The sequence below is a fragment of the Urocampus carinirostris genome, chromosome 1 (assembly GCF_059441175.1).
Source record: "Urocampus carinirostris isolate Australia breed hairy pipefish chromosome 1, RoL_Ucar_1.0, whole genome shotgun sequence".
NCBI lineage: Eukaryota > Metazoa > Chordata > Actinopteri > Syngnathiformes > Syngnathidae > Urocampus > Urocampus carinirostris.
In genome coordinates this window covers 75,899,999-75,915,250 of record NC_142349.1, presented here as the reverse complement: position 1 = coordinate 75,915,250, position 15,252 = coordinate 75,899,999, and the positions used below count along the sequence as shown (strand labels likewise).

Genomic DNA, 15,252 nt, shown 5'->3' with positions numbered 1-15,252 from the left:
CTCACTATTGCGTTTAGGTCTCTAATTGATGCATTTGGCTTTAATCAACTTGTTGATATTCCAACCCATAAAAATGGGAACACGCTAGACTTGATTCTGACTCGAGGAGTTTTAACCTCAAATATTATGGTGTTACCGTGTACTACCGTTATCTCAGATCATTATTTAGTTACATTTGAGGTGCTAGCTAAGTGTAGTGTTAAAAAAGCTGAAGTATTTAGCGGACGCAATATAAGCACTGGCACAGTTTCTGAGCTCTTTGAACTCCTTCCTGGAGCAGTTGCGTCCTTTCCTACATACAATGGCTCGATTGACTCACTCATGAATGAGTTCAATACCACCCTGACTAGTGTGCTGGATTCAATAGCGCCCATAAAACTAAAATCACGTCCGAAAAGACGCACGCCTTGGTTTACTGATGAAACTAGAACCCTTAAACAAGAATGCAGGAAATTGGAAAGAAAATGGCGCGCTACCAAGCTTGAGGTTTTCCATCAAACCTGGTGTGACAGCTTGTTAAAGTATAAAGCGGCCCTTGCCTCTGCAAAATCGGCCTACCTTTCGAAGGTGATTGCGTCTCAAAAGAACAACCCCAAAGCCCTTTTTGACACTGTAGCATCGCTTACAAGGCAACAGACTATCGCAGATAGTTCGACACACTCTGCTCAGGACCTAATGGTCTTCTTTACTAAGAAGATTCAATGCATACAGGAAGAAATTGCTAAAGAAATTATTAATACCACACATATTAAAGGACTGAAATTTACAGATGCACGACAGGGTGGCTGCCTTGGGAAAATGGCCGGTTTTAGTGAACTGTCACTTGATGATCTCAAACAGGTGGTAAATGCGGCCAAACCGACAACTTGCCAGTTCGACCCGCTCCCAGGTTCACTTATTAAAAGTCTTTTTGGCGTCCTTGGACCTTCAGTTCTAAATATTATAAACATATCACTCTCCTCAGGTGTAGTTCCAGCAGCTTTTAAGCCCGCCGTTATTAAACCCACACTGAAACAACCCAACCTTGATCCAGAAATATTAAGTAATTACAGACCTGTGTCAAACCTACCTTTCCTCTCTAAAGTACTCGAAAAAGTAGTGGCACAGCAGCTGAATGTTTTCATATCCGAGAATAACCTTTTTGAATCCATGCAATCAGGATTCAGGGCTAACCACTCTACTGAGACAGCTCTGATCAAGGTAACAAATGATCTCCTAATGTCAATGGATTCTGGCGCTTCATCACTTTTGCTGCTGCTGGATCTTAGTGCTGCTTTTGACACAGTGCACCACAATATCCTACTAGAACGGTTGGAAAAATGGATTGGTCTCTCAGGAACCGTCCTCTCGTGGTTCAGATCCTACCTCTCAGATAGGACGCACTGTGTTAAATATGGTGAAATGACATCTGAGCCCTTTAATGTTACCTGTGGTGTTCCGCAGGGTTCAGTGCTTGGCCCCCTTCTTTTCAACATTTACATGCTTCCATTAGGTGACATTATTCGCAAGTACAATATCAGCTTCCACTGCTACGCAGACGACACTCAACTCTATCTTCCGTTGGAGGAATCTACCACACTAAACTGTGGAAATTTGGAGGCCTGCATCACTAAGATAAAAGATTGGATGTCACTCAATTTCTTGCGTCTTAACTCTGAAAAGACCGAAATGTTAGTTATTGGTCCATTTAAATGCCGTGACTTATTCTCAAAAACTACTGTGAACATTGACAAATGTCACATCACACAGAGTGACTCAGTTAAAAATTTAGGTGTCATATTTGACCCTGATCTAACCTTTGAGATGCATGTAAAGAAAATTACTAGAACCGCTTTCTTCCATCTTCGTAACATTGCCAAAATCCGTTCAATACTGTCTCAGTCTGATGCGGAAACTATAATTCATGCGTTTGTTTACCTCCCGTCTCAATTACTGTAATGCACTACTCTCCGGTCTCCCGAAGTCCAGAATCAAGTCTCTTCAGCTAGTACGAAATGCCGCAGCGAGGCTTTTAACTAGGACAAAAAAGTACGATCACATAACACCGATTTTGGCTAACTTGCACTGGCTCCCAGTTAGCCAAAGATGTGACTTCAAGGTTCTCTTAGTATTGTACAAAATCATACATGGACTTGCTCCCTCTTATCTTTCAGATCTGATCTGCCCCTATGTCCCGGTCCGAAGCCTACGATCTGAGAGTGCCGGTCTTCTGATGATCCCAAGAGCCAAGAAGTGTTCCGCTGGTTCGAGAGCGTTCTCCATCCGGGCACCGGTGCTGTGGAATGCTCTTCCCCCTGAGATCCGATCTGCAACCTCAGTGGAAATGTTTAAATCTAAACTTAAAACTCACTTCTACTCCATTGCATATGAATAATAACCTACTCTTCTTGTCGGCTGAAAAATAGTCTGTGTAACATAGTGTACTAATCTGTGAAGCCCTTAGAGACTTATTGTGATTAAGGGCTATACAAATAAAAATGACTTGACTTGACTAGATCTGAATCTGAACTTTACGAGTTTCCACTTGGCACGACCGTGCAAAAAAAGGGTTGTTCTTATATCGGAAAATATGTTGAGATTTAGGGAAAATAAAAATGTTATGGAAATAAAAGTGACCAACCTGCTCTGTTCAACACAACTCGTAGCTCCTTGCTAATGCTAACTCGGTTTAGCCGTCGATCTTCTCGCTCGTTCTCTTCCTGAAGCTCCTCTTTCAAATTTCCTTTCCATCCCTCGCACATTTTAGCCACCTTTAAAACTATTGTACAGAGTTAAATGCCGTTAGATGGAGTTGAATTGTGCACACGACTGAGCGAAACACCACGAAGGCGCCGACAATGGCGGCAGTGACGTGTAGTTCTACTCTTCTTCTCGGATGTCATCTATCTCTTTGGTGCTCTATCGCCCCCTAGCATCATACCATCTCACAGTTCCACTCTGCTGAGTTGTTGAAGAACGAAAGGAGTTAATAAGCCGGCTCCCTTCGAAATGCTCCCCCCCCCTCTCTCTCTCTCTCTCTCTCTCTCTCTCTCTCTCTCTCTCTCTCTCTCTCTCTCTCTTTCTCTCTCTAACAGGTGCTCATAACTGGTCAATACGCGTGTCGTCTTCTCTGCGTGTTTTTCCTCGTATATGTAACGGGTGTAATAATTTTTGTTTTATTGAAATTCCTCCTGAAATATGTGTATAGTTTTTGGTAAGTGTTCTGCAATGATGAGTCCAACAGTGCCACCTGCTGGTATGGGGTGGGGTTTGGTTTTGGTTTCTGACATGTGACCTTGAGGCGGGATTTGTTGGCAGTCTTACCAGAGAGAACTGCAATGGTAAGACACATCTTTTGGTGCTCCACAAAAGAAGTTAATTTTAAACATCATAACCCCAGCTGACAAATCTCTCAACATGCACAGTAATGGGATTGATGTTGTCAAGCTGTTTGGATTTATTTTCGTTTTGTTTCTGTTTTACTAAAATGTTAATTCCCCTTGTAGAGATCAAAGAGATCAAAGCCAGCAGAAAAGCTAATGTTGTGACTCATTCATTTGCAGGTAAATTGTACCCGTTTTTATACTCATTATTGTTCTTATTTCTATTTTCTCAAATATATTCCAAAGGATGGTGTTGGTTAAATTCAGATGAAAGAAAAATATGTTGAATTCATCGTAAACGTTAAAAATCCACTATACGATCTCTTGTTAAAAGTATCTTCTTGAAATGGATGTAAAAATGTATTGTGATATTGTAAAATGTATTTTATGTAAATTGAAAAGAAAGCTCCTTGATATGCTTTGTTGGGCAGTTTTCAGTGAGAACTGCTACGGAGATCAAATAGATCAAAGCCAGCAGAAAAGCTAATGTTGTGACTCATTCATTTGCAGTAACTGTAATAAAAACCTCATCATCCAGTCCAGCGTGAATGTGGATCTTTGGTGGGACAAGTACACTGCGATTACATATAATCCATGTGTAACGGGTGTAATAATAACTTTTATTTTATTGAAATTCCTGCTAAAATATGTGTATAGTTTTTGGTAAATGTCCTGCAATGCTGAGTCCAACAGTGCCATCTGCTGGTATGGGGTGGGGTTTGGTTTTGGCTTCTAACATGTGACCAGGAGGCGGGGTTTGTCGTCAGTTTTACCAGAGTACTACAAAGGTAAGACATATCTTTTGGTGCTCCACAAAATAAGTTAATTTTAAACTTTATAACCCCAGCTGACGAATCTCTCATCATGCAGAGTAATGTGATTGATATTGTCAAGCTGTTTAGGTTTATTTTCGTTTTGTTTCTGTTTTACTAAATATTAATTCCCCTTGTAGAGATCAAAGAGATCAGACCCAGCAGAAAAAGCTAATGTTGTGACTCATCCATTTGCAGGTAAATTGTACCCATTTTATACTCATTATTGTTTTTATTCCTATTTTTCATATACATAAAAAAAGGATGATGTTGGTTAAAATTCAGAGTAAAGAAAAACATGTTGAATTCATTGTAAACGTTAAAAATCCACTCTACGATCTCTTGTTAAAAGTATCTTGTTAAAATGCAAAGATTTACAAATGTATTGTGATATTCTAAAATGTATTTTCTGTAAAGTGAAAAGAAAGCTCTTTGATATGCTTTGTTGTCAGTTTTACCAGAGTACTACAAAGAGATCAAAGAGATCAGACCCAGCAGAAAAAGCTAATGTTGTGACTCATCCATTTGCAGAAACTGTAATAATAAAAACCTCATCATCCAGTCCAGCGTGAATGTGGATCTTTGGTGGGACACGTACACCGCGGTTACATTGGTGCCGTGACCCGTGACTTCTATCAAGCTCTCCGAACCGATGACTGTCCTACCTGCCACATCATTTCATGAAGCCATCAGCTCACAGTATTTAAAACTGCTATACAGTGACGTGTTACGCAGGCGATTTTGACTTATTTACATCTTTGAAACATGTTTAATCAGAGCACAAGTGACGTTTCTGAGGGTGTAGCTGATCAGATGACAAATATTATTCAGGAGATAGGACATAAATTGGCTGATAGCATTTTCTCACGTATACAGTCACACAATATAGTAGCTCCTAGCGCTGCTGCCACACAAGATGTAGCAAAAATGTTGAGTAAGCCTGGTCATGTGTCAGATGAATCACAGGTTCAGGTGGTTACACAGAGAAAGCTCAAAGAACCACCATCATTTACTGGGGAAGGCTCAGACTCAATAAAAATACATGAGTGGGAAGATCTAATGAGGACATTTATTAAAAAGAGTAATGTGAGACTTGAAGAGCAAGCAGAGGAAATCCTTATACATTTGAGAGGAAAAGCTAAAGATGTAGTTAGGTTTGGCATTAGAAACAGTAATATAGACGTCTATACCCGCCCTGACATGATTTATAGTCTTCTCAGGAAACACTTTAGCTGCACCAAGTACTCTGCTGTCCCTTTAGCTGACTTTTATTCAACTTTGCCCAAACACCAGGAAGACCCCTATGACTACTGGCTGAGACTAAACAGAGCATCTGACCTTGCCTCTGAGTGCTTGAGTGAGCAGGGCAAAACATTTGACAACCCTGAAATAGAGGTTACTCGCATGTTTATTAGGAACTGCCCATGCAAGGAACTGGCACTCACTTACAGATCAAAAACCATCGAAAAGTGGTCAGCATGTGAGGTACTAGAGGTGCTGAATGAATACCACGCTGAGAAGAGCTACAAAGCAGATTCCCTACAACAACCTGCGAATAGAGCGGAAATTGCCGTACACAAAGCTGAGGTGAACCATGGTCCAACAATCGTGCACGAGCCACCGCAGACTTCGAGCCCACAGTATGTCTCTCTAACGGACGTTATTAGTATGTTGGAGAAAGTTCTGCTACGTGTTACCTCGAACCAGTTTCAAGAGAGAGGGGGAGCTCCAACCAGGCGACCTGGAGCCAGAATCAATGGTTTCACTGCCAAGCCATGTATCATTTGCAAAGAAGTCGAACACAGTGCTCTCTCTCATTGCCGAGACAAAAACCTTTGCTTTCACTGCCATGCCCCAGGGCATTCTCGACGTGATTGTCCAGTGACGAAAGTTGTCCCGCTGCATCAGGGAAACTAACTGATCTGCGCTTAGGGGAGAACAGTGCAGATCAACTGAGTATACCTCCCACCACTAATGTGAAGCCTGACATGCAAGATAATAAATCAATTTATGAGTTATATAGCAACAAGATACCTCCATCGAAGAAGCTGATCTTTCAGGGGTTTCAGAGAATAGCGGAGACTGACGAACTGTTTTACACACCTGTACTTGTGCAAGAAGGCCCCACTTTCAGAGCGCTGTTAGACAGCGGGTCGATGGCTTGTACAGTAAGTGAGGACACGGCTAAGTCCCTCCTGCAGCAATTCCCTGATATGATGAGTTACACGGCCGATGATTATGTCATTGTAGGCTGCGGTGGACACCAAGTTTCTCCCAGAGATATGTACGACATTCACGTCACAGTTTACGGGTGCCAAATGATAATACCAGTAATGGTGGTGCCAGGCCAGACAGAACAGATGATCCTTGGCAGCAATGCCATCAAATATATTTTGACTCAATTGAAAAGTACTGATGGCTATTGGAGATTAGTTTCCACTCCTGACAACGGTCTGTCCGATAACCACAGTCAATTCCTGTCAATGCTTTCCAACACAGAGAGATGGAGAGGTGATTGCATTCCAGACAAGGTAGGGACAGTAAAAATCAAGAGTTGCGTGACGCTGAATCTACGGACCGAGTACGTTATTTGGGGCAAGTTACCTGAGTTGGCCGGGACGTCTGCGGGCAGCACAGTGGTCGTTGAGCCAACTCAATCAAAGGCTGGGCCCAGACAAGTCCTTGTCGGAAGAGTTGTTACTCCACTCTGGGGAGATGGATGGGTGCCTGTTAAAGTCTTTAATCCCACGTCTCTCTATTACCGCTTCCGTTTGTGGTGTCAATAAGGGATGGAGGCCGTAAAGTTTTGGAGTTTTCGTTTGGGCACCGATGGAATAATTTGTTGTTCTCGACTGGAGTTCTTTCACGTGTTTTTTGCTCTTTGCGTGACTTTCAAGAGCTTTGAAACCTCTCCCACCATAGTCAATGGTATCATGGCACCAAATGCAAAGCGCTTTTCCGGCACGATCCATCTTCCGAATAAAGTCACTGAACAAATTCCTCACAGTCTTCTTTCCAACATTTGTAGATAATTCCTTCTCTAACCAGTCCCATCGCAACTTGTTTTTTACGATCTTATCAATTTCTTTAACTCGCCGAGCATCTTTGCGTTCGATCGCGGACATCTTTCTTTAAACACCCGGCAAAAACGTGTGAGAAATGAACAATGGCATACTCCTATAACAAGCGCCTTTATTGGTCAACACGGAGACTTCAACCAATCGCAAGTACGTTTCATTTCAGTTACGGAAACACTCAAATGGAATGCTGTAGAGACGAAATCGGATTTTTTACCACTTAAAAAATCGGGAATTTTAAATTTTTATTTTTGGAGATAAAAAAAGCGGAATTCCGCGAATTAGCGGAAAAATCACATCCCTGCTCCTTTCACCAACCTCTGATCTCACCACAGAGCAAATGCATTAAAACTGACATGCTTAATGGGGTACAGGTTCACTTTGTTAGTCCTTGTTAGTCATTTAGGTGGACATCGGATCATTCAGAAGTCATCAGGGAACTTCTTGTGTGTATCTAATATACATTTGACGTGAAGTGATAGTCAATCGCGTATGATGCGGCAGGGGTACACCAGTGAAAGCTGTCAGGCCCTGTTGTTGAACAGACCCGAGTGACATGGCCGCTTTCTTGTGTCCCGTTTCATCTGGAGGGACGAAAGCATGACCAACTTTAGGTGCCGAGGTGCCGAACTTGTTTGGGTGTTTGGGCAATTGGGTTGGCCATGGTCCAAAAAATTTTGTGTGTTTTTTGCTATTTTTTTTTCCCTTTTATTATCTTTGTTATTGTATGTGTTTGCCTTGCTGTCGGTCACCCCTCTTTGAGGAACATTACCAAGGTAGATAGATGGATAGATAGAAAATATACATTTATTCTTTTTAACTGTGGATTTCTCTTCTAAAGTTATTTTCAAATTTCTATTGTTTTTATGTTTGCCTTTTTATCCTGACATTATATTCATCATATTTTTCTCTTATAAGTTTTTATTACGCGTTTATCCTGGAGTGCCACGTCTAATCTCTTTGTAAACAATGTTCTCCGTGTTTTTATCAATGACAATAAATTTCTAATTGTGGATGCATGAATACATGTTATTATTTGTTGAGTTGACATAAATAAGATGAATTTGCCCACAATGAATACACTTTTTTTACCTATGAGTAAAGCTGCATGAGTTTTAATGTGAATGTTATTATATTGCATCACTGTTGGGTCTAACAAGACCACTGATGTGTGGGAGAGGTACAAAAATTAGCTAACTCTAGAAGGAAATTCAGGCAAAGACTGTTTTTTTTTTTTTTTTTTTTTTAACAACTGCAGCTGGAGAAGAGGCGCGGAAGGAACAGATCATTTACCCGCTCTCGTCTCGCTGGTCACGCTCCTGGCTTTTTCCCAATCTGCCTTTGTGTTTTATTGAAATAAGAAGACATGGAAAAGAACTGGTATGTTGAGAAAAAGGCAAAAGACCACCCCCCTGGAAAAGTACCAACACCTTCAAACAGACAGGAAGACTAAGAGACGCCAAAAGGGACATCAAAAAATCAAGCGATTTATCTAAGTCTTCATCTTCCGTGATGATGAGGTTGTAATGGTACATTTGAGCAAATTCTGTGAGAGGCACTGTACAACAGGAACACGTGCCACTCAATAGGAGGAAGATTTTCTCTTAGGTCTATTGTTACCTTGAAAATTATGCTTATTACACACTAGACAAGACCTACAAATTTTTCAAAAATTGGTTGTACTATGGATATTGTCCCCCCGTTTGAGTTGAGACATGGGCTTCCCCCTGGCTCAATTTAGCCTCTATTTCAAAAAGGTTACGGGGAATGAGAGGATTTGGTATGCGCTGTCTGCATTGTCCTCTTTTCTTCCTTCATCGAACATGGCGCTGATTGCATTTGCGAGCTCCTGGCGGGAGGGGTTTTCCCATGGTATAACACATGGTGATGAAAACTTCCCTTATCTTCTTGTTGAGGGTTCTGAGGCTCTCAATAGCCTTGGTCAAAGGTCCACCTGGTGCTGTGTTGTTAGGGATTAAGGCGGCCGTAAAGTTTATCTCCTCCACACATAACCAGATGTCTGCTCTGGCTAGAGGGAGGAGCACAAGAAATGATATTTTAATCTGACACCCTTCAGAAGGCACCTCACCCACTGTTTCTCCAGTTCCCTGAAATTTACCACAGGTCATCTTTTGTTTAGCCACCTTTTTGTCAAATAGAGGTTTGGCTTTTACCTTTGAAGTGATGGGGTCGAGCTTATCTGTTCGTCAATTGTAAAGGCCATGGGTGGTACCCGACCAAGTTGACATTTCCATTCTTCAATGGCATAGGAAAGCAGTGGTTGTGGTGAACTTCCTCCAAGTATGTCCTGGCTGTAAGTCATCTCCCGGTGGTGGGTTGACCTGAAAAACAAAACTTTGTCCAACAAGGTTCACCTGGTGCCAGAAGGAAGTGGGCGTCAAGAAGGAAGGGCAGACCATGCTGGTTTACCCACAGACCCACTTCACAGTGGCCACCAAGACTCAGCAATGCAAAAAACGTTCAGTGCTAGTCGGTTAATAAGTATGTGTTCGCTTGCGCGATTAACCTTCTTGTGAAGATTTAAACATAGCACGTGACATTAAATCTTTCTAATGGGGACTTGCACAAATGTCCAACTCACTAGGCCCCAGACTTTATAGAATAGAATAGAATATAATAGAATAGAATAGAATATACCTTTATTGTCATTGTTACAAATGGGCTAACATATTGTGACAACGAAATTGGGCATGACACTCCAGTTTTACACATTCATAGTGAGGTATGAGCAAGAAGATAAAGGAACAGAGAAGATAATGTTATAAGACAAGGGGGATAAGGCTATAGTTATAATTTACATGGTATTTACACAAGAAATGTCGGCATGTGGGATGTTACATACAGGGATGTCGTGATAACGTTGGTATCGTAACGGTTGTGCAATATTGCATTTGGTGCAAAGTCATCATAGTGCAAAAATAGTCAGCATGAAACAGGAAATGGTCAGACATTGTGCAATTTGAGCATTAAACGTAGTGCAGTCGACATGTGCAAGAACAAGACATGAGTAACATTATATTCGTATGAGGTAGTGTTGGCCCGAGTTTTAAGTTTTTTTTTTTTTTTTTTTTTTTGTGCGGTGTCTGTTTGAGCAGTGAACAAACATAGTGCAGACAGCATGTACGTGAGTATCATTTTACATACGTGTGAGGTAGTTTTTTGCAACAGTTTTCAGTTTTTTGTGCGGTGTCTGTTTAGGGTGGTAATGGCTGTGGGGAAGAAACTGTCTCTGAGTCTGTTCGTTTTTGCTTTGTGTGACCTGTAGCGCTTGCCGGAAGGCAGCAGGTCGAAGAGATGGTGGCCGGGGTGAGAAAAGTCCTTGATGATGTTTTCTGCTCTGCTGAGGTAGCGAGAGCAGGCAATGTCCTCCAGACTGGGCAGAGAGCAGCCGACGATTCTCTGGGCTGTTTTGATGATCCTCTGGAGCTTTTTCCTGTCTGCTGCTGTGCACCCAGCATACCACACCGTGATGCAGTATGTTAGGATGCTCTCCACTGTGGCTTTGTAGAAGGACACCTGCAGCTGCTGTTTTAGGTTATTTTTCCTGAGCAATCTCAGGAAGTGCAGTCGCTGCTGGGCCTTCCCTACCACCGCTCTGGTGTTTGCAGACCAGGAGAGGTCGTCGGAGATGTGCACGCCCAGGAATTTGAACGAGTGGACTCTCTCTACACAGTCCCCTTTTATGATGAGTGGTGCTGGATTCCTGCCATTCCTTCTGAAATCCAGAATCAGTTCTTTTGTTTTTGTGGTGTTCAATATGAGGTGGTTTTCCGAACACCACGTTGAAAGTGACTCAACCTCATCCCTGTATGCCGCCTCGTCCCCTTCAGAGATGAGGCCGATCAAGGTGGTATCGTCAGCGAACTTAATGATAGCGTTTGTGGGGTGGGTCAGTGAGCAGTCGGAGCTGTAGAGGGTGAAAAGCAGGGGGCTCAGTGCACAACCTTGGGGGGAGCCAGTGTTCAGTGTTAGGGTGGGAGAGACGTGGGTACCGAGTTTCACCGACTGTGGGCGGTTGGAGAGGAAGTCCATTATCCAGTGGCAGATGGAGGGAGAGAGTCCTAGGTGTGCAAGTTTCTCCACCAGGATCTCCGGGATAATGGTGTTGAAGGCTGAGCTGAAGTCCAGGAAGAGCATTCTGACGTAGCTCCCCCGGTGATCCAGGTGTTTCAGCACGGTGTGAAGTGCTGTGTTTATGGCGTCGTCAGTGGAGCGGTTTGCCCTATAGGCAAACTGGTGGGGGTCCAGTGTGAGTGGCAGGGAGTTTTTGATGTGCCGGGACACTAACCTCTCGAAGCACTTCATGACCACAGGCGTAAGAGCTACAGGCCTGTAGTCGTTGAGGCTTTCCACTGCTGACTTTTTGGAGATGGGAATGATGGTGGAGGTTTTGAGGCAAGGTGGGACGGTCGCCTGTGACAGGGACCGGTTGAAGATGGTGGTGAAGACCCCAGCCAGCGGATTGGAACAGTCCCTGAGTACCCTCCCTGGTACTCCATCCGGGCCAGCTGCCCTCCTGGGGTTAACAGTTTTCAGCGCACGCCTAACTTCGTGCTCCTTAAATGTGAGAGAGTTGCTGCTGGTTGTTGGTAGGTGTGATGTGGCTGTTTGTGGCCTACCAGCTTCAAAGCGAGCGAAGAACTGATTAAGGTCCTCAGCTAGTGAAGCCTCAGCCTCAACAGCTGCCAGGTTGTGGCCTCTGAAGTTGGTGATGTGTTGGAGGCCCTGCCACATCCTCCTCGGGTGCTGGAGGGACACCAGCCGCTGCGTGTAGTCGCGCCGCCATGTTGGAAAAAAAAAAAAAAAAATCATCCTATTGGTCCGCCTCGGTGGACTCGACAACCACCGGATCACAAGATTCTAAATCAAATACAGTCCAAACAATTTCCTCTTCAGAATAGTCAGTCTATTTGGTCTGTAATTGCACTGTTTCAGTCACTGAATGAATTGCTTTACTATCATCATCATTAGTGTAATTGTAATCCTGTGCAGTCTTTTGAGACATTTTATATAAACATATAAATGTGACTTAAATTAGAATCAACCCACTTGTTAAATCATCAACCAGCCAAATATAACCCTTTTGATTACCATTGTTATGATTCGTTCTTCATTTTCTTTTTTTTTTTCGAAATCAGAAACGATGTATCATCATTTTAAACCAGTCTTTAAGCATAACTTTTGTAAACATTTTCTTCGCTTCTTTATCTTGATACTCTTCATTTCGTATTCCTTTCAAAATTTTAATATCACGTTTACTCTGAAGTTTTGTGTCTAATCTTGTTGCATGCAATGTTTTCATTAAAAATTTCAATTTAGACGTTTACTTGCATCCCAGTATTGCCTCCAGTTCATCGTACCTGTATTCTCAATTTCTTGTTGCTAGGTTCTGATTGCACAATTTTACAAATGTAAATGCTTAGTGCTTTGGTTAACCTAAATAAAATCAAACGTGTTTTCCTATTACCTATACCGTAAATTCCGCACTCTAAGCCGCTACTTTTTTCCAAAATAGATAGATAGATAGATACTTTATTCATCCCCGAAGGGAAACAAATTCTACACAATTATTCAGTGATGCGGCCATATTATGTAATTTTTTTTTAAGGCAGCCAGCGGCGCTCAAGTATATAAGGTAAGATTTAGACCGGTGGAATGTATGCGCCGAGGAAGACTGCAACTCCTGAGCGTAAACATACCCTCATCGTACAAATTGCATATAGAAGGCTCATGACGAAGCTTTCAAGCTAAAAGCATTCGACCAGTCCGATATAGATGGAATCAAAGCTGCTACACATGTAGTGTTCTATGTGAGCGTAATGCTGGCGTGAATTGGAATGAGGGAGGATGGGACATCATCAACATGACAGTTTCTTTCCAAAACTGAGAAATACAACTTAAATGTCGTCATTTATAATTAGGAAGATGAGGATGGATTACCGTGACTTTTGCAAGTGGGGGAGGGATTTTTAAGGGTTATTGTTCTATCTTCGTTATTCATTATCCATTATCCGTTGTCGGTCAGTTCATAATACGCTACAAAGCCTGGGAGCCGGGACTCTTACTTTCAGCCAAAAGGCCAAGCTAAGGTCCTAGCCTTAAAGCCTTGCTGCGATCATTGCGAATGCACCGTTCCCGGAGGTACTGCAATACCGGGCCGATGTGCGGAGTGGACAGAGCAAGCTCTTATTCCATCTCCCAATTGCAAAAATCAATGATCAGTTCCATGCCGATGCAGTTTAAAAAACACAGCCGGCATAGTACACAATTCTAAAACCACAGTTGGTTCAAGCTGCTTCATCCGTGGCGATGATCATGGTATCTCCCATTTTCAACAATTATACAACTTCGGAACCACAGTTACAAGTACGTTTTTTTTTTTTTTTTGACAGACCTTTTTACTGTTTTGCGAGCGTGTTACTAGTAGCGACTTGCTACCTGTCAAAGGCACGGTTTAGGATGAAAGTTATATTATTATTATTAAAGCTTTGAAAACTCTCTCGGTGTACCGTCTTTCTTTGTAAATATGTGTAATATGTATTTGCAACTGTATATTTTTGTGATTTATTTATTTGTATTTATTTGAGACACTTATTCTGAACGGGCCAATTAAAAAAGAGGGGCGGAGAAAACGCGGGTTTTTGTGGACACGGCGGACAATAGTGGATACATATTTTTCCCACCCTTATCTTTGGAAATATACACTTTTTTTTCTTGGATTACTATCAACGGGCACCCAGAATCTGCAGGTTTGCATCAAACATTAAGTACCTATATTATTTTACGTTCATTTTGGGGGCCGTGATTTTTAGATTGTGTGCTGCAGTGAAGGACATTCAGTTTCAATCGTGGGACTTGAAGTTTGGCTTGGATTAATTTTGTGTTTGTGTTACATTCTCGGATGTGGTGCATGCGGCTTATATACAGGTGCGGCTTGTGTATGGACAAAAAAATGTGTCCCCTTAAAATGTGATGGGTGCGGCTTATAATCAGGTGCACTCTATAGTCTGGAATTCACGGTAGTTCTTCAAAATCACCTTGATGCTTCTGATCCTGGCAAGAAATGTAAAACCCTCTAATATGATGTGTTCATTATGTTGAGCATAACAAACAAGTTAGATCGAGAGCGTATTCAGAAAACAATTTTTACAGCAAAAACGAACATAATACCTTTATTTAGTAGAAGCTTAACGCTTATAAATATTCCTCCCTTTATTTTGTATCACAAAATAAAATTTAAATGATTCCAAACGGTCCATAATGACTTTATATCAACTTCCTCTCTGTGTTTATAAATCATCAATTGTGGACAACCTAGATAATACCATCAAAATTGATCAATCTTCCTCATACATGTAAACATTTTGTCATTAACAAGACTCTGATGTGACTTCAAGCAGACGTATAGTCTTGAATGTCCTTTGTGTTCCAGTTTTGATGATGGCCTTGACGCGTGCCCCACCATTCATGTGACGATCACTTGTAATCCACTTCTTGAATGTTGCTTGGCCCATCAAAAATATTTTTCCAAAATGTGTCCATAAAAAAAAAAAATGAAATGACTCCATTGTCATTCTTTGTTCCACTGCAACTGGTTGGAAACCGGTTCAAGGTGTCCCCTGCCCACTGCCCGAAGACAGCTGGGATGTGCTCCAGCACCCCCGCGACCCGACTGAGGATAATTGGCGCAGACAATGGATGGATAGATGTCTTGTTATTTTTTTTCAGCTGTGTTCCCCATTACAGCAAATTATTTTGTGCATCTTTGTTCAAATGTGCCGCCTATTGACAGTTCAATCTGCATACCTGTCAAGCTGTACGTTTTTGCCGTACAAAGTACGTTTGTTATGCATTTTTAGACGTGTAAGACGTACAAGAAAATCTGCACAGAAAAACGCAAATTTGTCAATGATGGGTACCGACTATCACCAAACGTCAAATCAATCAAGTCAAACGAGTTCGCCGTGGTAGCCTCTATCC

General features: G+C 42.0%; 2 protein-coding genes and 2 pseudogenes across 7 annotated transcripts in view; 2 read left to right on the top strand and 2 right to left on the bottom strand.

The window, feature by feature from the left end:
• Positions 1–2,919, bottom strand: part of LOC148376985 (uncharacterized) — an 88,217-nt gene extending 85,298 nt beyond the window's left edge. For all 4 annotated transcript variants that reach the window (XM_088351138.1, XM_088351147.1, XM_088351172.1 and 1 more), the window contains exon 1: positions 2,621–2,919. In XM_088351138.1, the coding sequence (XP_088207264.1) occupies positions 2,621–2,741 (121 nt within the window). In that variant the 5' untranslated portion in view covers positions 2,742–2,919. The remainder of the gene's footprint in view (positions 1–2,620) is intronic.
• Positions 1–15,252, top strand: part of LOC148376977 (uncharacterized) — a 141,748-nt gene that overhangs the window by 54,509 nt on the left and 71,987 nt on the right. The window lies entirely within an intron of this gene.
• LOC148376980 (uncharacterized) overlaps positions 1–15,252 on the top strand; it is a 126,192-nt pseudogene that overhangs the window by 54,450 nt on the left and 56,490 nt on the right. The gene's annotated exons all lie outside the window — the stretch shown is intronic.
• LOC148376984 (U2 spliceosomal RNA) lies at positions 13,399–13,488 on the bottom strand (annotated as a pseudogene).